Source organism: Carcharhinus amblyrhynchos, chromosome 9, assembly GCF_965287045.1.
Source record: "Carcharhinus amblyrhynchos chromosome 9, sCarAmb.v2.hapA, whole genome shotgun sequence".
Classification (NCBI taxonomy): Eukaryota; Metazoa; Chordata; class Chondrichthyes; order Carcharhiniformes; family Carcharhinidae; genus Carcharhinus; species Carcharhinus amblyrhynchos.
The window spans coordinates 37390247-37417304 of record NC_137332.1 but is presented as its reverse complement, the minus strand read 5'-3'; the positions used below and the strand labels follow the sequence as shown (position 1 = coordinate 37417304).

General features: G+C 39.4%; 1 protein-coding gene across 3 annotated transcripts in view; it reads right to left on the bottom strand.

Annotated features, from left to right (window-relative positions):
• Positions 1–1240: 1240 nt before the first annotated feature.
• rab3b (RAB3B, member RAS oncogene family) overlaps positions 1241–27058 on the bottom strand; it is a 160264-nt gene continuing 134446 nt past the window's right edge. For all 3 annotated transcript variants that reach the window (XM_080195479.1, XM_080195480.1, XM_080195478.1), the window contains 2 exons: positions 22807–22931; positions 1241–15920 (listed from right to left, as the gene is read on the bottom strand). In XM_080195479.1, coding sequence (XP_080051605.1) covers positions 15733–15920; positions 22807–22931 — 313 coding nt within the window. In that variant the 3' untranslated portion in view covers positions 1241–15732. The remainder of the gene's footprint in view (positions 15921–22806; positions 22932–27058) is intronic.

Here is a 27058-nt window from a genome sequence, read left to right as displayed (position 1 = left end):
CATCCAGGCAACATCCTTGTAAATCTCCTCTGCACCCTCTCAATAGCTTCCACATCCTTCTTGAAGTGAGGCGACCAGAACTGCGCACAGTACTCCAAGTGGGGTCTGACAAGGGTCTTATAAAGTTGCAGCATTATCTCCCAACTCCTAAACTCAATCCCTCAATTAATGAAGGCTAGTACACCATATGCCTTCTTGACCACAGCCGCCACCTGCGAGGCCGATTTAAGAGTCCTATGGACCCGGACCCCAAGGTCCTTCTGCTCCTCTACACTGCAATGTAATATTGTTCCATAGCTTCCTCAAAGCATTGCGTATCCAATTCCACTTTTGTGGATTATTAATTAATTATTACATAATAAATTCTAATTATTAATTACAATTGTTATAATTGTACTAAAACTGATGATTTTGTCAATAAGTTTCATGTCAAGAACAATTTAGTATTATTCCTGATTTTGTGATTGGCAGATCAAATTTAATTGTAAATGTGGTTTCTGTATTCCAAAAATTTAAATTGAAAGGAGAAAGACATAGGAATTAAACAAAATGGAAATGAAAAATCAGATCAGTGACCTGCATAGTGGAGAAATAGGGATGAAGTGATTTTCTGGAAATATGGTTATTTATCTTTGGGGCTAGTGAGGACATTTTCTTCGGATGATTAAATGGGTGCCTACAGCAAAATAGATTCTGTATTATGTGGAAGAACCATGTTAGATGGGCTGGTTTTCTCCTTTCCTTCTTTCTCACCGTCTTACAAAGATGAAACATCTTGGTTGAACAAAGAATAAAGAACAACACAGCACGGGAAACAGGCCCTTCGGCCCAACGAGCCCGCGCTGCCATTTCAACATTGTGAGTCCCCTCTTCCACCCATGACCCTTGTCTACACTTATGGCACTCCACATTGGAAGCCAGATTGAGGGGAGACTAATTTAGGGACAATTTGTTACACCAATCAGCCTAAGAGCACATTTTTGGGGTGTGGGAGGAAACCGGAGCACCCGGAGAAAACCCATGCAAGCACGGGGAGAATGCGCAAACTCCCACAGACACTGGCCCAAATCCATGTATCTGCGCAGCAAACAGTGATAGTCACTGAGCTGTTGTGTTGCCCATCAGCTGGTCCAGTTTAAGCGTACACTAACGACGGCCTCAAAATTCCTTTACGATTTTCAGCAAACAGAACTTCCAAGAAGAAAACACATTTCTAAGAATTCCAGTAAATTGATCCAGATTTATTCATAACTTTTAAACTTTATTTTTTTTAAAAGACACAGGAAAATTTAAAAACACGACCACTTTTTCAAGCAATTGTCAATAATCAGAGCATTCTTTTGAAGCTGTAACAAACCACCAAAGCAAGCACCTCATATTTTTACACTTTTACATTTTTGAAGGTAAAAGAAACAAGAGCATGACCTGAACTAAGTTTACTTCAGACACTTTTATACTACAGATATCAACTGAAGCAACAATGACTGTTTCAAATGTTTACTTCTTTATGTTTGTACAATACACATCTATCTCTGGATACTGCTTAAGTACTGTTTAAACTTATTGTTTTACAAACTAAAATATAACAAGGAATGTCTCTGTAATACTATAAATTGGGAAATTTGATGAATGGATGATTCTTAGATTTAGTTTTCAACATTTTCTACTTATTTATGCATCGATACAAAATGAAAATTTTTTTGACTTAAATTCTAAATGAAACGCTTGTTATCTATATTGTAAAATTTCCCAATTTACTTTCCATAAGAGATACAAATCTGGTGTCCTTCTGAAGAGGGTATCTTAGACTTAACTCTTTGACAGTATCTTTTGAGTTTTATAACAACACAACTCAGTGGCTTTCTGTCTTTCAGCAGGAAAGTATCTTCATGTTTCCAGTATAATATGTTAGATTTGTAGGACATTATTCTTTATGTAATAAATAGTCAGCAAAGCAGAGAAAGTGGCAGTAGGAAATCTGTTCTCAAAATATCTTGCTTGGCCAAATAGTGCTTTGGTGTTTTAACACATTGCATTATAGAGGGAAAAGATAAAGATTAATGTCAAGTGTTCTCCATTCAATTATTTTTTCCAAAAGCTGGGGAATGGTGTAAAAAAAGCACGCTTATAAATTATAAAGAAAACAAAATTAAAGTTGAGACAGAAGAAAAAAAATCAAAGATATTTGTTTAGGTTAGAAAGTTTATCTTGCAACCATCTCCTTGTTTAAATGCTTCCTCACAAGCTATTTTGTTTCATGACAAACACCTATATTTGGACTCATTGTCCAATCTCTCTTACCGGAGAACTCACTGAAATTTTATAACACGTTAGAATGATTAGAAATGCAGCTGTTCATAATTTTACTTTTGATTTCATAACTACAGGTTGATTCAAATGTCATCACTAAAATCAAAAATATAGCCAGATTAAAGTTTATCCTTGATTGTTAATGATTTATGTAATTTTGTCTTTTTATATCAATGATTAGAATGTACAAAATATTTTTTAAGAAAAGGAATGGATTTTGACAGCTGTTAACACTGCAGTGCTAATCAGATATACATCATTTCAGTCTCAACCAATATGTATTGCTCAACCAACAGCACAAAGACAAGTTATCTAGTCATTATCACATTGCTTTTTGTAGGTGTTGGCTCTGTTCACATTGGTTGCTACATTTTTTATATTGCATCAGTGACTAAACTTCAAAAATACTTCATTGACTCTAAAGCAGTTTGGGACATCTTTTAGTTGTGAAAGCTACTTTTCATGCAAGTTTTTAAAAAAAACTTCCAGTGCAGGAAAAATCAAGTAGTCTGAAAGATATGCTGGCTAGGTGCATTGGCCATGCTAAATTTTCCTCAGTGTACCTGAACAGGCACCAGAATGTGGCGATAGGGGATTCTCACAGTAACTTCATTGCAATGTTACTTGTGACACTAATAAATAAACTTAACAGCCCATGTTCCATTTGAAGTAGACATATTTCCAAAGGTTAACACCAGTTTTGTCATGCCATCAAGGTGTTTTCACCAAAGGATGAACAATCAGTATCACTTGAACGAGCATCCTCCAGTTACACAGCACATTGACTGAAGCTTGAGAATGGGTTATTTACCTTTATATGTGCAACACAGGAAGGTGAGAGTGCGCAGAAATGAAAGGAAGCCGATTTAAAATCTACTGGACGCACCAGGATGGACAGAATACAATATATGGACTTCCCAAGCTTGCCATGACAACATGGTGGCCAATTCATACCAGGCACTTCACCACAGGGAGGAAGAGAGAATTCGAGTGCAAACACCTTTGAATGTTTTCAAGCACCTGTTTTTTTAAAAGAGATATTGATTGGATGTGGATAGCAGATAATCCGTCTGTCCCTGCAAATAGTTTTCAAATGGACAGAATCCACAAGCACAGAAGTGGTGAAACAATGTGGGAAAAAAAAATCAATCTCAAAAGCTGCAATGCAGACACTCATCAATACATGCTTCATACCCTTGTTTTGAATAAAGAAGAAAAATGTCATTTTGCATGATGAGGCAAAAGCTATTTTATATACCTGGGTGTTCGCATGTTTTGAATGTGCCTTTCATTGTGTATGCATATTAAAATGGATTAAAGCCAGATGGAGCATTTGCTGACAATAAAAGAAAAACTCTGTTCAAAAAGTTAAAAAAAAATTAGATCACCCTATCAATGAGAGTTTATATCCAGATGTAACTAGCCCCACAGAAACATGCTGTGTGACAGCATTCCAGCACACTCTGCCATTGTACTGTGCTTGGCTAGAAACTGCCCTGTGCTCATTATTCCTGACTAATGTTATTAACTCCTCACTGAATTTAGTCTGAAATTTCAAAATCCTGAAACAGCCATTGGATCATAAGGTTAGAAAGGGCAATGGGTCATTCAATTCATCCAACTCATTGGTTTCTGTGTCTAAGTATTTGACCATTCAAATGTAAACTACTGTTTCAAACCAATTATTTACTTATTACAAGTAATGAAAGTATAATTCTTAGAGCATCAGTCCCCCAGTATCTCTCTAATTAGCTTTTTCAGTTGATAAGACCTAACAGTTCCAGCACATAATTAAGCTGGGCAAGGTATCAGAGGTGGGTCTGATCTTGTTTACCTCCAGCAGTCAGCTCTTCCGTCACACTGGCAGCAGGGAACAGTAACTACAAGATGTTCTGCAGCAACTCATCAAATCTCCTTCAGCAGCACCTTTCAAACCTGTGATTCTACTCTCTGGAAAGCAGGGCAGCAGAAACATGTGAATGCCACCACCTGCAAGTTCCCCCCAAACCAGTTATCACCCTGATTTGGAACAATATTGCCGTTCTTTGACTGTCACAGGACCCAAACCCTGGAACTGCCTTTGTAACTGCACTGTGCATGTACCTATACCAGACGGACTGCAGTGGTTCAACTCTTCATGGTCAATTAGAAATGGACAACAAATGTTAGCCTCACCAGCAATGCCCACGTCCCATGAAAGAATTTTAAATTGCACACATGTACTTTGTAGCAGGGTTCACCAGATACCAATTGGTCATGAAGGTCCTGGAATTTTCTCCAATCCCAGCTGAGTCTAGTTATAGTGCTTCCATTGCCTTCCCGGCCATTGCTGATTAAATCTGAGCTTAGGATTAAACCTGAGATTTTCCTGATTTGTATTTTCAGTACCGCACATTTATCCCATGAGCTATAATGGAAGATAACAAAAGGGCTCAGGAAACAGGCAAAATGCATACATTCCCATCTGTAATAGTATAAAATGATCGAGATTTTTTTCCAGCTTCAGATAGTGTTTACAAATATTTAGCTGTGTACAAATTAGATTCTTGACTGACAAGGGAGTCAAAGGGTAAGAGTAGACAAGAAAGTAGATTTGAGGCCATATTCAGATTGGCCATGATCTTATCAAATAGCAGAGCAGGCCTGAGGGGCCGAATGGCCTACTGCTCCAAATTCGTATGATTGTAAAGCAACACAGTTTTAACACAGGAAATCGTATTTTGCCACGAGCTGATCTATTTTATATGTAGGTACAAAAATATTGTAAATAGAATTCCTGTGAAATATATATTTGCAAGCTTAATTAAATTATTGACAATACTTAATAGTATCAACTGAAAAATCTAAATAGCAAATAAAAACAATCGATGGAATAAAATTGTTTGTGAAATGTTTGCAAAGAGTTTCTACTAAGTAATAACTGTACAAGAAATGTAAGATTTCTGTTAAGAACATGTCCAGCACATTTTCCTTTGTTTGCCTTCTCAACTTTGATCCCTTTTCCCAGGATATGTTGGCTCATACTACAAATCTGTTCCACTGACAGTGGTAGTTTTCCATTATCTTACTCCAGACTTCAATTTTCACATACAAGCCTTTAAATGCAAGTGCATACAGCCTGTTTAACTGTGGGAGTTTCATTATTGAGCCAGCATTAGAGCTGACTTTTCTCTTTTTCTGTCCTCAAATTGTAACACCCTCTACTCCTGTTCTACTGTTTAACATTTAACTCTTGGTAGCATAGGACAAGATGGTCTTAAAAATTAGCACCACTTCAAGCAGTGTATTTGCCCACCAAGTTAATTGGGAAACCTGCTGGGTATCTTTGAGTATACTTTGTTAATAAACCCAGTAGGGAATCTTATTTGCTTGTTTTTGTTGAAATGAATTGAACAGTGTCTTACCTGTTGCTGCAGAAACCAGCATTGTTACATAGATCACTGCTAATTACATAAGAAGGAAAGCATGCTTGTAATGATCTTAATCATCCTAAATTCTCATTCCAGTATCTGTGATAGTCTTTTCTTCTGCTATGTGGATTATTTTGTCCTATCTTCCTAGATCCTTCCAAAGGTTTGTACTATTTTGCCAGCTGGCATTCAGAACACACAAACCATCTCCAGGCTTCTGCTCAATCTAGTCTATAACTTCCACTTAGATAATGAAAAAGATAAACACAAAATGGGTTGCTTATCAGCCAAATTCCTCTTTTGTCCAAGTGAAACATCTCATTTTCCATTAAAGTTGACTTAGCACCTTCCTGAGATCCTTAGCCAAAGATCAGAAATCACCACCTTGGAACTTCAGAGCATTCAGCTCTTCATTCTGCCTCTCTGTACTCATTTTCCACCACTCAGAGATCTTTAGACTTTTTAACTATTTAATATTAATACAATTATTTCAATAGATGCTTTTATGATACTTAAAAGTGCACAAATATACCTATTCCAACTTAATTTGAGCATGCTATATGATAGAAGCTCAATTGAAAGCAGAAATCACCACTGGTGGAGCCCCACTTCTAATTCAGAGCAGGAGTTTTGCAAGCTTGATCTGAGGCAGTCAGCATACCATCCAGTCCTTGGCAGCGTGTAGCCTGGAGGATTTTAACTCCTTGGGCCTCAGCTGCAGGAGCTCCATTAGTCATCTACCAGAAACTGACAGAAAGCAGTAGGTGGCCAGAGGACAGAGGGAGTAGAATATTAGGTTGCAAGACACCAATGCTGGGAACAGGAGGAACAATCCCTGGCACAAAGGTAAATGCTGATGGACCACCAGGTTGGGGGAGTCAGAAACTCCCATGGCACAGAAAAGTTCAGTGAGCTTTTTGAAGTTCGTAGGACCAACAGAACTGACCTACATAGGCCTCCAGTTAAAATTACTGCCAGCTCCCTATTACGTCATCCAAGACCAATCTGCACATTTAAAGACAGACTTCATTTTGGGCTATCCCTCACACTTAGTCAAAAGAACAGATAATTGGGCCCTGGACAAAATCAGTGGGATTTCAGCAGGCAAGTCTGGTTTTAACCATTTGTCCCGCTGATTTCTGATGGGGGAGCAGGGTTAAATTCTAATGTTTGACTGCTAAATCATACTAAGCAGCAGCTGCTGAGCACAGCGGCAGTGTTTTCCACCAGGGTGACAGATTATCGGAGAGAAGGGTCAATCCTGGCCAGCTGTAGAAGCAAACATTGGAAAAAGCCACGTGGTTGCCAGGAAGATGTCCAGATTAACAAAGAAACAATAAAAACAATCCAGAAAAAAAGAGGTTGGAGAACATGCCCAAAAAGAACAATTAAATTTTTTTTTAAATTAAATTGACCATTTCCTGTAGCAACATTTTTGGAAAAAAAAGTCCCTTTGTTTCAAAACAGCTTGTTGTCAATTAATGCAAGAGAATTTAAGTTATCACAAAAGGATTTGAGTTATGGCAAGAGGATTTAAGCAAGCATGGCAAAATCTTCAGCTGTATAGAACATAGGTTAGAATGCACCTGGAGTACTGTGCAGTTTTGGTCACCTTACTTTAGAAAGGAAATTACAGTCCAACAGGTTTATTTGGCAGCACAAGCTTTCAGAGTGTTGTGATTTCAGGTGAACTGGCAGTTTCTTCACTCATCTGAAGGAGCGACATTCCAAAAGTTTATGCAACCAAATAAACCTGTTGGACTTTAACCTGTTGTTGTGAGACTTCTTACTGTGCTTACCCCAGTCCAACACTGGTATCTCCACGTCATGGGAGTCCAGAACTAGGGGACACAATTTCAGAATAAGGGGAGAAACGACTTAGGACCGAAATGAGAATCCTTTTCACTCAGAGGATTGTGAATCTTTGGAATTCTCTATCCCAGAGGACTCTGGATGTTCAGTCATACAGTATGCTTAGAGCAGAGAATGACAGATCTCTTAAATGCCAATGACACAGAGGATTAAGGGGATAGTGTGGCAAAAAGCATTAAAGTGGATGATCAGCCATGATCGTATTGAATGCAGAACAGGTTTAATAGGCTGAATGGCCTACTCCCACTTCTGTGTTCCCAAGTTAATGATAAGCATTGGATGAGTAATATTTTGTAATTACAAGTGTGATCATACAGCTAGATCTGACTTATTTTGGCATATCAAAAAGAAAATAAAGTATACAACAGTGGAAACTTCCAAACTACCAGGATATTGGTTGGAAACCAGGAACGCAATTTTAAAAGTTTATCTGTATTTCTATTTTGAAAAGATGCAGGTTTACACTTGAAAATTTTTGAGAAATCATGCCTTAACGCATGAGAAGTTATATCTCATGTACATCTTTATATCACAAAACCATAAAAACGCATTCACTGTAATTACTCTTACATAGAACTGTAACTTCAAAATAAACAAGCATCATCTTCAGACTAAACTGTGCAAAAATAAAACAAGAAATAGTTCATCTAAATGCTTACTGTGCTTTTTCCAGCACCAAACTTAAGTAGACTGATATAAAAAGCAAAATACTGAAGATGCTGGACATCTGAAATGAAAATGCTGAAAATACTCTAGTTGGTAGTATCTGTGTTGAGAGAAACAAGAATTAACAGGCTGCATTCTCCTGGTATATTGGCAACAGGCTTGGGGGGAAAAGTGCTGTTAAAATGATAAGGGGAGTCAAGGGGTGGAGACCCTCATGTTGTCCTGCCACTGGCAATATGGCATGGCAGCAGAAAACCAAATAGCTCAGCAGCCTAACGGGTGTTGGGACACTTAACTGGCCAAGTCAGGGTCACTTCCCACTGCCATGGGCATTTTGCCTGGATCAGAACACCTCCCTACCACATGGGTGGAGAGTTAGGTGTATCATGGCAGCCTCCATGTGGGGTCCAGGGGTAGTTCCTCTTTGATTGGGCAATTTATGGTCTTGTGGCAATGACACTGACAGTCCTCCACAGTAATCTGCCAACCATCTGATTGGGATGCAGCTCTTGGGGGAAGGCTGCTGACCATTAATTGGTCAGCTGCCTTCGTGGCAGCCTTTTATCTGGCCTCTGCCAGAAATATGCCACCCTAAGATCCTGCCACTGAATTGAAATTGGCTCCCACTTTCTGGTTCAGCAGTGGAATTGACTATCATCCGTAAAATTCAGCCCAACATTTTAGATCTGTGATCTTTTATCAGAAACTTTAATCCTGTTCCTCTCCCCACAGATGGTGCCTGAACTCTTGAGTATTTTCTGTTATTATTTGGTAAAAAAAAGTTTACATAATTGCTAGATAATAAAACAATACTCACAAATACACAATTTCAGTTTATATTGCACTTATTTGGCCTATTTGTCCCTCTGCGGAAACATTAGTTCGGAATGTTATTGATTCAGATTTAATGGTTTTCTGTTGTTATATCAAAGTAGTGAGAAATATTTAGCTTATACAAATTGTTATGCTGTGAATTGAAAATCTACTGTCATAGAAATCATAGAAACCCTACAGCACAGAAAGAGGCCATTCAGCCCATCGAGTCTGCACCAACCACAATCCCATCCAGGCCCTACCCTCATATCCTGACATATTTACCCACTAATCCCTCTAACCTACACATCCCAGGACACTAAGGGGAATTTTAGCATGGCCAATCAACCTAACCCACACATCTTTGGACTGTGGGAGGAAACTGGAGCACCCAGAGGAAACCCATGCAGACAGTCCTTTAGCTTAATTGCAAGATGGTATTCCAGCAAATATGAACTGGAAGATTCCAGGTCAGTTGTAAATAATGAAGACCAATGACCCAAATTTGTTTAACAACTGTAGCAAACTTGAGTGAAAAGTAAAAACCTGTATCCATGCCTGGTAACTTATTGACTTGTAACATTTCTCCCTTAGCCATAACTTAAAGTGCTGGTTGGAAATGAGAAGTAGTCTGGAATGTTTGCATTATGATATATTCTTATCTACAATTTAGTTTTCAAACTAAATGGGAAAAATTTGTAGGTACGTGCAATCAGTCATTCAACGGCATCAACACATTTTTTTCTCAAATAGAATCAGAATATCTCCTACATAATGTCCAATATTGGTTTCCATTATCAATTGCCATTGACATTTGCCTGAAAATTAACATTCAGATTAGTAGGAAAATGGTTGAAGTTAACTTATGCCAACACTTTGCAATGTTGTTGACATTGAGGTTTATCACAATAACTTGCCCTGCCAGTACAGATATTGCACTGTAATCTCACAGACTGAATCAATGGTTAGTACTGCTGCTTCACAGCACCATGGACCCGGGTTCAATTCCGCCCTTGCGACACTGGCTATGCAAAGTCTACACGTACATGAGTTTTCTGTGGGGTGCTTCAGATTCCTCCCAGTCCAATGGTGTGCAGGTTAGGTGGATTGGCCATGCTACATTGACCCTTAGTGTCAGGGAGATTAGTAGGATAAATACGTGGAGTTACAGGGATAGGGGCAAGGTGGGATTGTTGTTGAAGCAGACCTGATGGGCTGAATGGCCTCATTCTGCACTGGGTTTCTATGATTCTATGAATGAGGATGAACATAATTCACCTGTGTAGGAGAAAATTCCCTCTGTGGAGGGAAGAAAATGCAGTTCAAGCAACAATGGTTTACTACTGTCTATTAATTGGTGAGCTGCCCTAGCAGCAGCCTTTTAATTGGCCTCTGCCAGAAATATGCCACTCTAAGATCCTGCCATTGGACAAACTGAAATTAGAGAAGACAAGAGAAACATCACATTAAAAAAACCTTAATTTCAAATGTTTCTTTCCTTGAAAATCATTGATAGGGGCTGAAAATCTCTGGTCTCATCCGCTGGGGAAATCGTAGCAGGTAAGACAGAAAATTTGACGAATCATTTAAAGGTCCATTGAGCTTGGGCAGGAATTTCTAGTCTTGGAGCGTGCACGTGACCAGAGAATCCCACCCATGATAACCATACTTACAGCAAAAATAACAGTTACTTTTAACTACTTCATTGGAGTTAATTTACTTTGTGCACTAGTGTAAAATAGGTAATAATGAATTGGGAGCCTGATTTAAATTTCTTCTGATCTTTATTTTCATTGAAGTCAACAAGAAAAACATTGAGAGGGATGTAAAATAGGTTGGTGATTAGCTATCATCCATTTTACACGATCACACAAAGTCAAGGTTACCTCCAAGTGTAAGGCGATGTTTCTAATTTACAGGAGAGCATCATTATAGGTCAGTTACACTAAACAATTTTTGCTGATTCAGTGCAATTCTGGCTTCTGTTTGAAACAAACTGTGTGATGCTGCTCGCAAGCAGGTTGAAGGATGGAGTAAATTTTAATGTGATGTGAGGTTATCACAAGGATAAAGTCTATCAGTGCTTTGCAACAGTTGCAATAAATAAACATAACAAGTGTAAAAACAACTTTAACATTTCTAATTTGTTGCCCTTGAACCTGCAGGATTCATTTTTATGTTGTTTTACTTTGGCGAAGAGTTGCTAGCTTTGCTAACTTTAAATTTAACAAGCATCCGGATGGCAGTGAACAAGATGAAACTGCAGTGGAGGTATCAGTGTAATTCAGCAATGCTGATTCCACAGCACTCCAAGCAGCTAATAGTCTCAAGTCTGCACATGCACAATAACAGTGCCAAAAAAATCAGATATTCTCCGAATATAAACCAATTCTATTCAGTCAGTGCTGCATTGTACCATCCTTAAAATAGTCACTGGATTAGTTTCACATAAAAAACATTTTTCAGCATACTGTGTACAATATAGTATCTTGTGTGTATGTTTTAACTTTTAACCTGAAATAACTTTTTTATTCTTTTGAGAGTATGTGTTGTTTAAAATATAAGTAGATATTTTGAAAAGTAGACTACCTACCGCATAAAATCATTCTATTGTATCTCCAAGCTTTGAAATGCAAGATACAGAGCACCAGGACAGTACAGTGTCATGTATTTTCTCAAAATACTATGGCAGGTTAAAAGACTTTTGATCAGAGACATGCACATCAAAACACACAATACAGCTGACTAAATGAGAATGATACACAGATTTTCTATATACAGTATATATTTAAACACTCTGCAATACAATTTATTAATAAGAATATGATCTATCTCAGGTCACTTGCTCCATAACAGAATGGAAAACTTTCCTTATGAAGGTTTGTTTTAAAATTTAACGTTACTCAGCAAGATTTTAGCACCACAAACACAAGTGCTGCAATAATGATGGAGTGGGATTTCTGGCAATTGACACATTATTATGCCACATTAGACTTACCAAGGTCAGACATATATGCATGAATTACAATGCTTATGGCACCATCCAAGGTGGTGAGTTTTCTCTTATTCTTTCATGGAATGTGGGTGTTGCTGGCTGGGCCAGCATTTATTATCCACCCCTAAATGCCATTGGACCAAGTAGCTTGTTAGGCCATTTCAGAGGGCATTTATGAGTCAACCATGTTGCTGTGGATCCGGAGTCATATGTAGACCAATCCAGGTAAGGATGCCAAAATTCCTTCCCTAGGGAATATTAGTAAACCAGGTAAGTTTTCACAACAATCAACAATGGTGTCATGTGCATCATTAGATTTTTAATTCCAGATTTTTATTGAATTCGAATCTCACCATCTGCTGTTGTGGGACTCGAATCCAGAACATTACCCTGGGTCTCTGGATCACTTGTCCAGCGACGATACCACTACACCACTGCAAATTAGGAATGGAAATGGAGTGTGGTACCTTGCCTCAATATCAGTGTTATAGGCAGTCTGCAGCACACAGGGGGCTATTGAGGCAGGATCAGCAGGAACTTGGATGATGGCATCATTCTGCCAGTCCCATTTCTTTTACTGACATCTACATGGAATGGGACAATAAATATCTGTTACATTTCCAGTGGAAATTCCAACAAATGCAAACTGCAATGTAGTGGAAGGCTTGCAGAATGGGATCCTTCTCAATGTTTTGCTCCTCTTTTCGCGTTCGCCCTTAATAAAGCAAGTTGCCAAGAAATAATCCTATTAATTTGGGCTTTCACTGTAGACCTTCACTAACTGAAAGGATCTTTTCGTTGATAAAGATTTCTTGTAAGAAACCTTGAGTGTTTAAAAACAATCAAGAAATTGTGGGAGGAATTGATTTTATGCTTAAAGCGAGCTCATGAATTTTTATCTTCTATTGTTTACCAAATGACAGCACTAAACACTCTGAGGTCAGAATTAGCATGCAGAATTTTAAGCTGCTACTGCTATATGTTTTAAACCCACTATCAGTACTATCTTTACGTGGCCCACTTTTGTCTCTCTTGCTAACTTTTTTCTCATCCAGAGTTTCCTGAAGCTGCCAGTTCCTAGTTAGCTACAGTTCCAGTGGTACTAGTTGCCTTATTCAAATACCCATTTTAACACACAAGTGTTTGTGACCAATCTTTGACCTCTTGTAGGTAATTTAATGTCATCAATATCCTTATATTACTAATGGCACTGACGAAGTTTAGGCGCTGTTTGTGTAGGGATTGGACCAGAAAATATCCAATTACACTGACTGCTTGCACCACTCTTTGGGTGGGGGCAAAGATGATAATAGACAATGATTCTGTTCTTAAATACTGCTGGTATAGCTTGTCATTAACATACATATATAAAAGCAGCCCGTTATGCTAGCTGCAGTAATATTAAGTCTAGTACAAAAAATACCCAATACAGTTCCACTTATGGGTGCAGTCTTGCTAAAATCTAGACCAGACTATCACTGTCAGTATTGTTTCCATTTCTCAGACCTGTGCAACTATATCTATTTCTTCAGCCTCTGAAAAGGTAATTGAAGAGTTAAGATGGAGTTTAAAGCTTTTCACAAGCTTTCTAAATGTTCATTTACCTTCTTGTGGTGCTCCCCTCTAATTGGATAATTATGCAAATGTGCTTAGACTGGGAGAAAAAATAGCAAAAGGGTGCCAATCAAATAGGAACTAATTTGCATCTGAAAATGAAAAATGCCGTCTTGGTTATATATCACTCTTTCACTGTGCCTTCATCCTCCCAAGTCATTTTCTCTTTTTGCATTCAGTGTGCACTTCTCACCTTGTAAAGTATTTTGAGATAAATCTATAATGTAAGGAATTTTATGTAAATACAAGGTGCTTTTGTGGATGGTCTTGTAGACAGTAGCAGTTCTGCATCATAATAATGGTCTGTAGCTGGATTTTTCTCTGTAATCTCAGCTGAAACCTGGTAGGAATGTGATGGTGAATGCAGGAAAATATATGAGCCATAAGATCCATTGCTACCTCGCTGTCTGTCTTGTGTATTTCCTGTATCACTGAAACCCACCAGAAACCCTGTTGGTTTCTCCTTTCCCACCACTCTATATAAATCAGCATGAGAGGAGAATGAGGTATGTGTGGTTTGGAAGGGGAGGTGGAGGGAATACCATGGTAACCGCCCCAGGGGTATCCCCTTGGAGAAAGAGGGAGTTATAAAAATTCCCTCTTTCTGTATTTTCTCCTTAATGCTTACCTGCAGAAAACTCTACTCTTAGCTGATAAAAATAGTTTTCATTTGATATTCAGGATGTTTCTGCATTTTAGCAGTGCGCCTGGTCCCTCTGCTGTCAGAACAGCAGGCTTGCTGCAGCATTGCTGAGATTTTGCATTGTCACTGTGGTAGGCTCTGTCTTGGGCTCCAGAAGCCTCCCTGCGTACTAAATAACACCTGACCTAGGAAACTAGGTCAAGATTTATATAATATTGCAAGGGTATGGAAGTGTCTCACCCAGGAAATAACACCACTGGGAGCTACACTTAGTGCAGCTCTAAAAACACTCAAGAAGCTTAACATCATCCAGGATGAAGCAGCCCACTTGATCGGCACCCCATCCAAAAACATTCAATCCCTCCACCATAGACACAGTGGCAGCAGTATGTACCATCTTGAACATGCCTTGTCAAGGCTCCAAACCCATGACTACTTCCAGCTAGAAGGACAAGAGAAACACTCACATAAGAACACCACCACCTGTAAGTTCTCCTCCAAGCAACTCAACATCTTGACTTGGAAATATACCACCATTCCTTCACTGTTGCAGAGTCAAAATCCTGGAACCCCATACCTAGCAACAAATGGACTGTAGTGGTTCATGGAGGCAGCTTACTATCACCTTCTCAAGGTCAATTAGGGATGGAGAATGAATGCTGGCTGAGCCAGTGACACCCACATCCATGAATGAATTTAATAAAAGAGTCCTGGCTCTTGTCTCAGATTGAGAACTATGCTTGTTTCATGCTGAGAAAATTCAGATTTTGGTGCTAAATGTTTTATCACTTATAATGCGAAAATCATGAAGTCAGATAGCAAACTTACTTTTCCAGGAATAATTTTAAATGATTGGTATATTTCTTACTTTTAGTTTGTTTGAAACTTTGTTTATAGAGGGTGAAAAAGTAATCAGAGTTTATTCTGCCAATAATACAACTTTTAACTGTTTGATCAAACTATCCACTTAAATCTAATGCGTTCTTTTTGAATTCTGTAGCCCTACTATGATTTACTACTTCATACTGCTTTCTTTATAACTTCCAAAGTTAGAGGATAATAGAAAATAAAATAATTACGGCAAGCACTGCAAGGATTAGCTATGATGTCTTGATTTCCAATTCAGAAGGACTAAAATGATTCAGTTTTAGATATACCCACATCAGCATCAGTTAGTAATACAGTAAATTGTTAATGAATTTGAACTTCCAAATTGTGTAACAGTAAGTAAATCTCTTACAGTAACATTTAAACATATTTTAAAGGATAATAAATAAATACCTTAGTTCCACTATCTGCATAACTTTGAATAAATAAGGGTTTGGTTGGCTCCAAACCCCATGCAACTATAAAGAGAAACTGAAAAAAAGTAGGAGGGACAGGTCAGAGGTCACCAAGGTCTGAAGTCACTAGCAGGCACAGTTCTGCTGCATTGATGGTGCATTATCTGTCAACCTTGTGTGCTTGCTGCTGCTGGCCATTGAGGGATCAGAATCCGGATTTTCTGCCATCTTCACACATATGATGTCCACTAGGCGTTCAAAGACCTGCTTGACATTGATGTTTTCTTTGGCACTGACCTCAAAAAACTCAAATCCTGTAAAAAAGAGATGGGTGCAGGGTAATTCATACAGATTATTTTTCTGTGTTACCTCCTCTTCCTCCTCTCCATCAACTCACTATTCAAGTGTTCGCTCTACTTGTCCAATAGACAAGATCTACAAATATTGCCCAGCAGGTTGAGGAATGCTTAGGGTCAGATTTTCAAAGTGAAGTTTAGAAATGAATTCCGGATCCCTTTGCCTCAGCTTCACAGATCTTGTGACACAATTTTTAAACTCAGATGGTCTAACCGGTCAGCAGGTGAGCACATGCCTCCAAGAGGTGGGAGCTGCTTGCTTGGCACAAGTGGTAAAGACAGGCGGCAAACATGTTGGGACTGTCACTGCCTCGCCAGATAAATCAGGCAGCTCCTGAGAAAGCAGCATGACTACCAAGCTACGGTGCTGCACTCAACCCGGTGCAAGTTTCATTTAAGGACAAATACAAATAAACTTACATTGGCCTGAGGCAACCCTGACAGTTGTACACTAACTTGCACCAGATGATTCAGGCTTGCTGGAGATCAAAAATTCCAATTGCGACCACAGAAGTCCTTAACAAGCTCCTGAAGGAGCTAAATGGATCATCTAATTGACAGTGAACATGTTCTCCAATCCCTGCTCCCTGCCAGTCCTTTAAAAATCTGAAACTATCCAGATCCTGTGATGATTTCCAGGATTGCGATTTTGAAATTCTGCCTGTACTGGGTCCTGAACCCATAGCCATTTGAAAATCCATCCCTTTAAATCAGTTTATTTGCAAAGTACACCAAAGTTAATCCTAATGTTGCTGCATATAAGGTAGTGCATTCTTGTGGGAGCAATAAAGAGGTCACGTACTCCTTAAATGTCTAAATGGGTAAGGGAAGGATTCTGGGGGTATATAGATAAAGGTACAATGGTTGAATGGTCTCATTCTGTGCTGTACTAACCTATGACTAAAACAGTAAAACAGATGAATAAAATACAAAAATGCAAACCAAGCACTCATGTTCATTTCCAGACAAATTGAATAGAAATAAGTTATGTTAAACTAGTTTGGAACCTTGATTAAACCTCAGATGGGGTACTGTGAATATTTCTGTGAACAGGACGGCACGATGACAAGAGTGGTTGGCACTACTGTCTCACAGCACTCGGAACCTGGGTTGAATTCTGGCCTCAGGTCACTGTCTGTGTGGAGCTTGCATGTTCTCCCCATGTCTGTGTGGGTTTCCTCCATTGTTCCAGTTTCTTCCCACTGTCCAAAGATGTGTAGGTTAGATTGATTGGCCATGCTAAATTGTCCCTTGGGGTCGGGGGACTAGCAGGGTAAATATGTGGGGTTACAGGGATAGAGCCTGGGTGGGATTGTTGTTGGTGCAGGCTCAATGGGCCGAATAGCCTCCTTCTGCACTGTACGGATTCTATGATTCTATGATTTATGGTTTCATATTATTGAGCCCATACTGATTGGGAAAGAACCATAATACCTTAGAAAATTACAGCTCAGAAACAGGCCTTTTGGCCCTTCTTGTCTGTGCTGAATGATTTTTTGCCTAGTCCCACTGACCTGCACTTGGACCATATCCCTCCACACCCCTCTCATCCATGAACCTGTCCAAGTTTTTCTTAAATGTTAAAAGTGACCCCGCATTTACCACTTTATCCGGCAGCTCATTCCACACTCCCACCACTCTCTGTGTGAAGAAGCCCCCCCTAATAAGAACATAAGAACATAAGAAATAGGAGCAGGAACAGGCCATCTAGCCCCTCGAGCCTGCCCCGCCATTCAATAAGATCATGGCTGATCTGTCGTGGCTCAGTTCCACTTTCCCGCCCTCTCTCCATAACCCTTAATCCCCTTGCCTATCAAAAACCTATCAACCCGCGTCTTAAATCTATTTAGCGAGGCAGCCTCCACCGCTTCAACAGGCAGTGGTGAAGTGAAGTGAAGTAATATTCCCTTTAAACTTTTCTCCTTTCACCCTTAAGCTATGCCCTCTGGTTTTTTTCTCCCCTAGCCTCAGTGGAAAAAGCCTGCTTGCATTCACTCTATCTATAGCCATCAAAATCTTGTACACCTCTATCAAATCTCCCCTCATTCTTCTACGCTCCAGGGAATAAAGTCCTAACCTATTCAATCTCTCTCTGTAACTCAGCTTCTCAAGTCCCAGCAACATCCTTGTGAACCTTCTCCGCACTCTTCCAACCTTATTTACATCCTTCCTGTAACTAGGTGACCAAAACTGTTCACAATACTCTAAATCTGGCCTCACCAATGCCTTATACAACCTTACCGTAACACTCCAAGGTGCAAAAAAGATTTCCAAGCATGATACTAGAATTTATAGGTATATCCTATCAGGAAAGATTGAACAAGTTGGGATTTTTACTCTAGAGAAAAGACTGATGGGTGATCTAATAGATATCTTGAAGAATATGAATAGTTTAATTGGGCAAATGGACCAGGAATATAGAGTTAGGTTACAAGAGCAGATGCCAGGAATTCTGCAGCAGGCATCTCACCTCCTGATTCCTCAAAGCTTGTCCACCATCTAAAAGGAACAAAATTGGAATGTGATGAAATATTTCTCCCTGCCTAGATGAATGCACTCCAACAACATTCAAGAAGTTCAACACAATCCCAGACAAAGCACCCTGCTTGATTGGCCATTCACCACCCAAATATTCACTCCTTCCTACAGTGGTGCACAGTGGTTGCAGTGCGCACTGGTTACAAGATGCACTGCAAGAACTCAACAAAGTTCCTTCAACAGCACTTTCCAAACTTGTAATCATTTGGAAGGGCAAGGGTAATGGATTTGTGCGATAACTATCTGCAAGTCGCACACCATCCTGATTTGGAACTCTGGCCAGAGTTCTTCTGCCCTTCCCGTGGTGAGAAGTGCACGCAACGTGAAACCCCATTGACAGCAGGGGAAACAGAAGATCCTGATGCCAGCCAATGGTAGGTCACCGCAAAACACAGGGTGAAAATCCTGCAGTTCCCTTCATAATAGCATTGTGGATGCACCAACACTAGATGGACTGCAGCAGTTCATGAAGACAGCTCATTACTACCCTCTCCAAGGGTAATTAGAAATGGGCAATAAAATGTTGACCTTAATGATGCCCACATTCCAAGACTGAATTTAAAAAAATAGAGAAAATGTTTGCACTTTGTGGGTGTCCAAACTTGGGGTTCATAAATGTTAAAGTCACGATTAAACTCAAAAAGCATCAGTAGTGCATTTATGGGCAATTTAGTGAAGAAGATGAGGGAGTAAGGAATAGCAATTTATATCTAATTCATGTCATCCCGTGGCAGGATTCTTGAATGGAACATAAAAACCAGCAGAGACCACATAAATATGGCCTCATTATATTCATACAATCTCTTTCACCTACAACACACCAATAGATCACATGCCCACGAACAAATGTCACAATTGCATCTCATTTGAACTACTTTCTTTCTTTTGTTTATTTTTTCTCCTGAAGACAGCGACTTATGCTAACTGTATATCCAGGGGTTGCCTTGTTAGTACCTCATTCAAGTGGCCATACTACACGTGTACACCTACTTATGTCAGGTATTCATAAAGGCAGACATCATAGCTAGTCCTCAATCCTGACCTCTTTCAATATCATGTTCTAGAAGCGGTCTCATGGGAGGTTTCCCAGCAATTAATTCCACTCTTGTTTTTTTTTTCCTCCTAACTCAGGGATGCTCAGACCAATTGCAGAGACTCCAGACTGAACAGACAGAGGTCAGTTAACTCTGCAGATGTACGAGATCAAACATACATGCATCCTGGTTTGTGAGACTCAGGAACAAAACGCATGCTGTATTTATCAGTTGAGCTACATAGTGTGTTCACATGCACTATTTTGACTCTTTGGGCTGGATTTTCATTCTTGGGTCCTGATTTGACCATCAAAATGAAAAATAGTTTGGAAACCCAAAAATGCCACTGACTGGACCTCAGGGGAGGTGGAGGAGGGGGTAGGCAATTAAGTAGAGTGGGAAGGCTCCACAACCAACCAAGATAATTGGACAGCGAGAGGCTCTGGATGAGCAAGTGGGGCTGGTGGTCAGTACCAATGAAGGTATAGGACAATGTGTGCGCATCTCAAATTGGAGGCATCCTCTGAAGAATTATAAAAGTTAAAAATAAAATGCAATCACAACTGCCAGGTTGTCACTGTAGAGTAGGGTCTGGTACATAAAGAGTTAATGTGGGACTGAGTACACTGCTGCCCACCCAGTGATGCAAGAAGGCACATGATCCAAAGCCAATGTCAGTATAGAGGTGGATCCAGATGGGTAAAGATCCAGACTGGAGTCAGCTCCATACCTGTACTCTCTAATGCAAAAATGTACATGATTATGCCAAAGGATATTAGAAGTTTTGTCCCAACCTGACTGGAAGAAGTAACCCTGCTGGGATGCTGGAAGTGACTGTGGGATAGTTCCTGTAAAACTACAAATCTGCTAGAAATGTGGTACATTGTGAAAGCCTCTCACAAGGCATATTTTGATTGCCTTGGTTAGTTGATGAAAATGTACCTTTTCATTAGTTTGATGTATCAAATGCCTGTTAAGTAACATTTGATCGATGTTGATTGTTATAGTTAAAGACTTACAACACAAATTCTTATATTTCAACTCTTTCTATTAGTCACAAGGAAATTAATCTCTTTCTCAAAACTTACCAGTCTCTATCAGAATTGGAACAACTTTTTAATTATATTTCTTACTGCTAAATTAGCCGATGGTTAAAAACAGAATTACTGAACAGATGGTTTTTAAAATCTGCCTAACTATTATTAAGTATGAGAATAACATCACACGGAGGTGAAGAAATATTTCAGAGGATAGCTTGTTCCTCTGTAACACATTGCACCGGTATTGATTTCTGTCTCCCTCCACACATGCAAGCCAAGTTAATCAGCTGAAAAGTCCTTTTATTGTCACCGATTCATTCTACTGGCGATGGACACATTGAAAAGTTCTGATGGCTTCATACTAAAATCCATATGGAACACTGAAGTCCTCACTGAAGATACCATAGGTGCAAAAAGATATCAAATATTTATTTAACAGAATAATTGCAAGCAAATCCAAAATGATGCCAATTCTTGGTACCAAACACTGACATAGTCATACATAGACGGTTTCAGTATCCACAGCTTGTACATCTGTTGACTAAACATGTTAATACATGAGCAGGTGAGAATTTGTACTCAATATATCTCAATTTTTATCACTCAATTCAATTACATAAAGCTATAGGTTCATTTCGATATTTGCTTTTGACTTTTGGGAATTAGACAGTGATGGAGGAACGTTTCATGAAAGATCTCAACAGGACCCTTGAAAGAGGGGAGAAAAAGCAGGAATGAAGTGACTTTATTTGATGAGTCAACTTTTATTTATTGAAAGCTCTGGGCTATTAGTTGTGGCAAATCACCAATCACTGTTCCACTTCTTCTAGCTTGTGTTCTGTTGCAAGGCCTAAATAGGATCTTCTTGATCTGTAAACTTGAACAGTGTGAGTGTCTAGACATGGGGAAATAGCTTTGATCGTGCATTCAACCTAGCCTTCATCCTCTATTTTTAGAGTGCACAGCAGTATTTAGAACAGAGTTGTTTAAAGGAGCAGTTAAAAATCCTGACTCAACCCGAAGTACTGAAGGGACATCCAGACAGGCAAGGTTACATATAACATTCAAAGACATGTAGGTTGCAATGTAAGTTATTTGTTTTATTTGAGTGGCTCTTCAGTAACAAAAGCTCTTGAGTGTGTGTGTGTGTGTGTGTGTGTGTGTTTGTGTGTATTCACGGATAATAATTCTTAGAATGAAGGTGATTGATTGATTTCAAACTTTATAAAGATAGAAAGCACTGCTTTACTTGATGACTTTGCATTTTGTAGTTTTTTTTTAATATTGAAAATTCATTGTTAGTGCGCATACTTTCCTTGTTACATTTTCCAAAGCGTAACCAGTATAAGAAAGTATTTACAAGATCATTATTGAATCAAGCCTTGAAGTGCATTTAGTTTTCAGAAAATGAAAGATTGAGATATTCTGAATGAGAATTATTTAGTGACACTATAGACATTCTCAGTGATATTCTTATAAAAATATCTAACTTTCACTTTCTTTCTGAAACTTTTCACTTTGGAGCTCATTAATCAATTGATAATCAAGCCAGTGGTAGCTCCTTGCAAAATGGTTACTATCAACACTTGCTTATTGAAGCGGATGATCAATTTTCTATTTAAAATACCAGTGAGATTTTACTTTATAGTCCAAGTGCCTTGATTCTCTAAACATTACCCAGGGTTCCTGAATGTCTGTGCTCAAAGTGGGGAGTGAAATACCTGTATTTTTGGCATATGCCATTAGTGAAGACTTTAGTTATAAACCTCCCCAACTACATAAGCACTTCTAACGTGTCAGAGTGATAGTCCTCATTTCTCAGACCACACATCTTAATTATCTCATTTCATAACTTGTTGCAAATTCATCCTGAATACACAGTCATTTGCTCACAAAATTGTGGGTTGACATTGTTAGCTTCCTGGCTTTCATTGCACATTGTATTCTCTAAGTCACTAGAGAGTAAATTTCATCTCATCAATCTAAGTTCAGGTCCCAAAGGTGAAAGGGATGATTTCTAATCAACTGCATTATTCAATTCTTCCCCACCTTAATTACATATTTTAATTATGCTTAACACAATTATATAACAAAGTAAAATGCTGACAACCTTCTAAATATATCCTTCCAGAACACATTTTTGTCTAAACTATCCAATGTGAAAAAATGAGTTGGAAACATCAACATTATTAAATCATAAAATTACTCAGAAGGAAAATAGCAAGCACCTACCTAGCTGCTCAGCCAGATGTTTTCCTTTTTCAGCAGGAATTACACGCTCGTCTTCCATATCACATTTATTTCCCACAAGGATGACTTGTGCATTGTCCCATGAGTAGGTTTTGATTTGGGTTGCCCTATTTAAATAAGTGATAGAAATTAGCACTGAATCTTCCAAATCACCCATTGCCTTTTCTTCCTTTCATATACATTTTATGAAGAAACACTCTTGTACATGCAGCCACGTGCATTGTAATTTTCACTTCCACAGAAGAACAATTTGTTTCACGCTTTGAAGTGTCACATACCACAGGCAAATGAACTCGTATTGTAAATTTGATATCAACTCTCTTTTATCCATTGTGTGGAGAAACAGATCAGCCATGATTGAAATGAATGGCAGAACAGGGTCGAGCAGCTGAATCACCTACCCCTGTTCCTATATTGCCATTTCTTTAATAGGTGGCCAAATTATTTCAACAGTTGGTTCCAAATGCTTCCAACTATATTCTGTAAGTTAGTTACCACAAAAGGCCATTGAAGCAGACAGTATAAATAAACTCAAGAAGCAACTTGAGTAAGTTCTACGTGTGAACCTTTTGGTGCATTCTCATGGCAGCATTAGAAATTAGCTAACTAGATTGAAAACCAAGTTAATGACAGAAAGCAAATGGAAAGGGTGATCTATACAAAAAGCTCCTATTATGGTGAATCATCTGTAGCTCCTTTCAGAGCTCAGTTGAGTCTCCTTCTCACCATATTCAAACAATATGAGAAGATTTTGTTGAGAGTAGAACACTACCATATGGCCAGGTAAGGAATATTAATCTAGCGTACTGCCTTGGAGTCTGAAGCTGTGTGTTCAAGTTCCATGCCAGGACTTGATTGCCAAGGAAGGTGTGTTAGTAATATAGCAAAACAGTTTGAGCATTAATTTGTAAATCCTTCCAACATATACCAATGGCAAGCATTAAGAATAGGAGAGATTCCTGATCTGCCATGTGATGGAAAGAATTTGGAGCCTCTACCATCACAACCTATAGTGCCAAGTGATAACGATGCATGTAAAAGTGGATGTTGTTACAGAAACTTAAGACTCTTTGAGATTGATTAGTTCAGTTGGCTGGATTGCCAGAGTGGACCAAATTGGTGTGAAAAACATGGGGATCTATGGCTTTTCCAGCTGGGGTGGATTTTGGACCTGCCTCAAAGCCCTACCCATGGAGGAGATGATGGCAATGTGGGTCAGACCTGTATTTGGTTGAGAACTCGAGATGAAGAACAGCATGGGATTTTCACAGTGACTTCATATAAACCTACTTTGTGACGCTAATAAATAAACTTTAAAAAACTTCAAGAACTAAAATTGCACTCACTGGAGAAAAGAGAATTAAGAAAGGATTGAGAGGCACAAATAATACTTCAATAACAGGAAAAACAGAACAAGAAAACATCAAGTACAAAATTAACAAATCTCATGACAAGCTGAAAATTTGAAGAATTCCCCCTTCAATGAGTAATGGGTGCATGGATCAAATGGGCTTTTCTTGTTTTATGCTTTCTTACATTTTAATAATTTCTGCTATGATGCTGAGATAAAAACTGCTATTTTTCTTTCAACTCTTTATTTTTCTGAAGGCAGTGACTCAGATTTGTGTAAAGCTCTGAAGGAAAGAAAGACTTGCATTTAAATAGTGGTGTGTATGACCCCAAGACATCCCAAAGTGCCTGTAGTATTTTTGAAATGTAGAAATGTCAATTTGCGAAAACCAAACTCCCACGAACAGCAACGTGATAAAAACCAGATCATCTGGTTTAGTGATTTTCACTGAGGGATAAATATTAGCCAAGACACCGTGGGTAACTCGCTCTTTCAAACAGTGCATGGAGGTGTTTACATCCATCCAAGAAGACAGATGGGACCTTGTTTTAATATCTCATCTGAAGAAGAGCACTTCCAACAGCACAGCACTCTCTTAGTACTTCACTGTGAAGTCAGCTTGAGTGGGACTTGATCCCATACACAGGTGAGAATACAACCAACTGAGCCATGGTTGATTAATTCCTCAACTGTGAATCTAAGCAGTGCATTATAGGGAGATCGTTGATGACATGGGGGGGAGACATGGTGTCACAGTGGTTAGCACTGCTGCCTTACAGCGCCAGGGACCCGGGTTTGATTCCTAGTTTGGGCCACTGTCTGTGCGAAACCTACACATTCTCCCCGTGTAGGTGTGGGTTTCCTCCCGCGGTCTAAAAGACATATTGCTTAGGTGAATTGGCCGTGCTAAACTCTCCTTCAGTGTACCCAAACAGGCACTGAAGTGTGACAACTAGGGAATTTTCACAGAACTTCGTTGGAGTGTTAATTTAAGCCTACTTGTGATACTAATAAATAAATAAGAATCAACTAATGAGTTCACTTCCAGTAAATATTTTACCTACTCCAGCTATGCCTTTGTTACCTCCACACATAACAATTCCAATGTATTCATGGCCTACTTCCACCCTTCATAAATCTGAGTTCATCTAAAATTCTGCTGACTGTAGTCTAACTCATACCTAGTCCATAATTCCATTATAGAACCCACAAGCACACAGGCAGCAGATTCATGGGAAAACCACCACCTGCAATAAGGTGGCATGGTGGCACAGTGGTTAGCATTTCGGCCTCACAGCACTAGGGACCAGGGTTAAATTCTGGCCTTAGGTGACTGTATGGACTTTGCACATTCTTCCTGTATCTGTATGGGTTTCCTCCTGGTGCTCCGGTTTTCTTCCACAGTCCAAAAATGTGCGGGTAAGGTGGATTGGCCGTGGTAAAATTGCCCCTCAGGGTCAAAGGGATTAACAGGGTTACGGGAAAGCAGCCTTTGTGGGCTTGTTACCGGTGCAGACTCCTTCCATACTGTAGGGATTCTACGACTCTAAGTTCTCTTCCAAACCACAAATCATACTTGGTGGAATTATAATCGCCCTTCGTTCACTGTTATTAGGTCAAAATCCTGAAATAGCCTTCCAGTGGGTATACCTATGCCTGGTGAACTGCAGTTCATCAAGAAGACAGCTCACCAGCACCTTTGCAAGCGTAATTAGGGATCGGTAATAAAATGCTGCTCTAACCAGCAATGCCCACATCCCATGAAAGAATAAAAAGTAGCTCATCATCTGGCTCTCCAAAGTCTCTACCAACAAGGCACAACAGAAGTGTGGTGAAATATTCTCCACAAGGGTCCCTGATCTGAAAGTGAAATTGAAGACTCCCCTCCCCCTCCCTCCACGGGCATTAGGACACCCCCACGCCTCATTGAAGGCATGTTTCCTCACTCACCTATTCCCTATAAAGGTTGCCGGTGCTGGGGCTCTTCCAATGTGTCCCCTTTCATATCCCCCCATTCATGATTCCCTTAAGACCATAAGACATAGGAGCAGAATTAGGCCATTCAGCCCATCGAGTCTGTTCTGCCATTCAATCATGGCTGATATTTTTCTCATCCCCATTCTCCTACCTTTTCCCCATAACCCCTGATCTCCTTATTAATCAAGAACCTATCTATCTCATAAAGACACTTATAGACCTGGCCTCCACAGTCTTCTGTGGCAGAGTTCCACAGATTCATCACTCTTCTGGCTGAAGAAATTCCTCCTCATCTCTTTTAAAGGATCATCCCTTCAGCCTGAGGTTGTGCCTTCTGGTTGTTTTTCCTACTAGTGGTAACATCCTCTCTCTGCATCCACTCAATTCAGGCTTCAATGTACCCTGTAAGTTTCAATAAGATGCCCCCTCATCCTTCTAAAATCCAACGCGTACAGACCCAGAGTCTTCAACCATTCTTCATACAACAAGCTCTTCATTCTTGTGAACCTTCTCTCGACCCTTTTCAAGGCCAGTACATCCTTCCTTAGATACAGGGCCCAAAACTGCTCACAATACTCCAAATGGGATCTGACTAAAGCCTTATACAGCCTCAGTAGTACATCCCTGCTCTTGTATTCCAGCCCTCTCGACATGAATGCTAACATTGCATTTGCCTTCCTAGCTGCTGACTGAACTAAAAGAATCTTGAACAAGGACTCCCAAGTCCTTTTGTGTTTCTGATTTCCTAAGCATTTCCTGCTTCAGAAAATAGTTTATGCCTCCGTTCCTCCTTCCAAAATGCATAACCTCACACTTTTCCACATTGTATTCTATCGGCCTCTTCTTTGCTCACTCTCCTAACCTGTCCAAATCCTTCTGCAGACCCCCTGCTTCCTCAATACCACT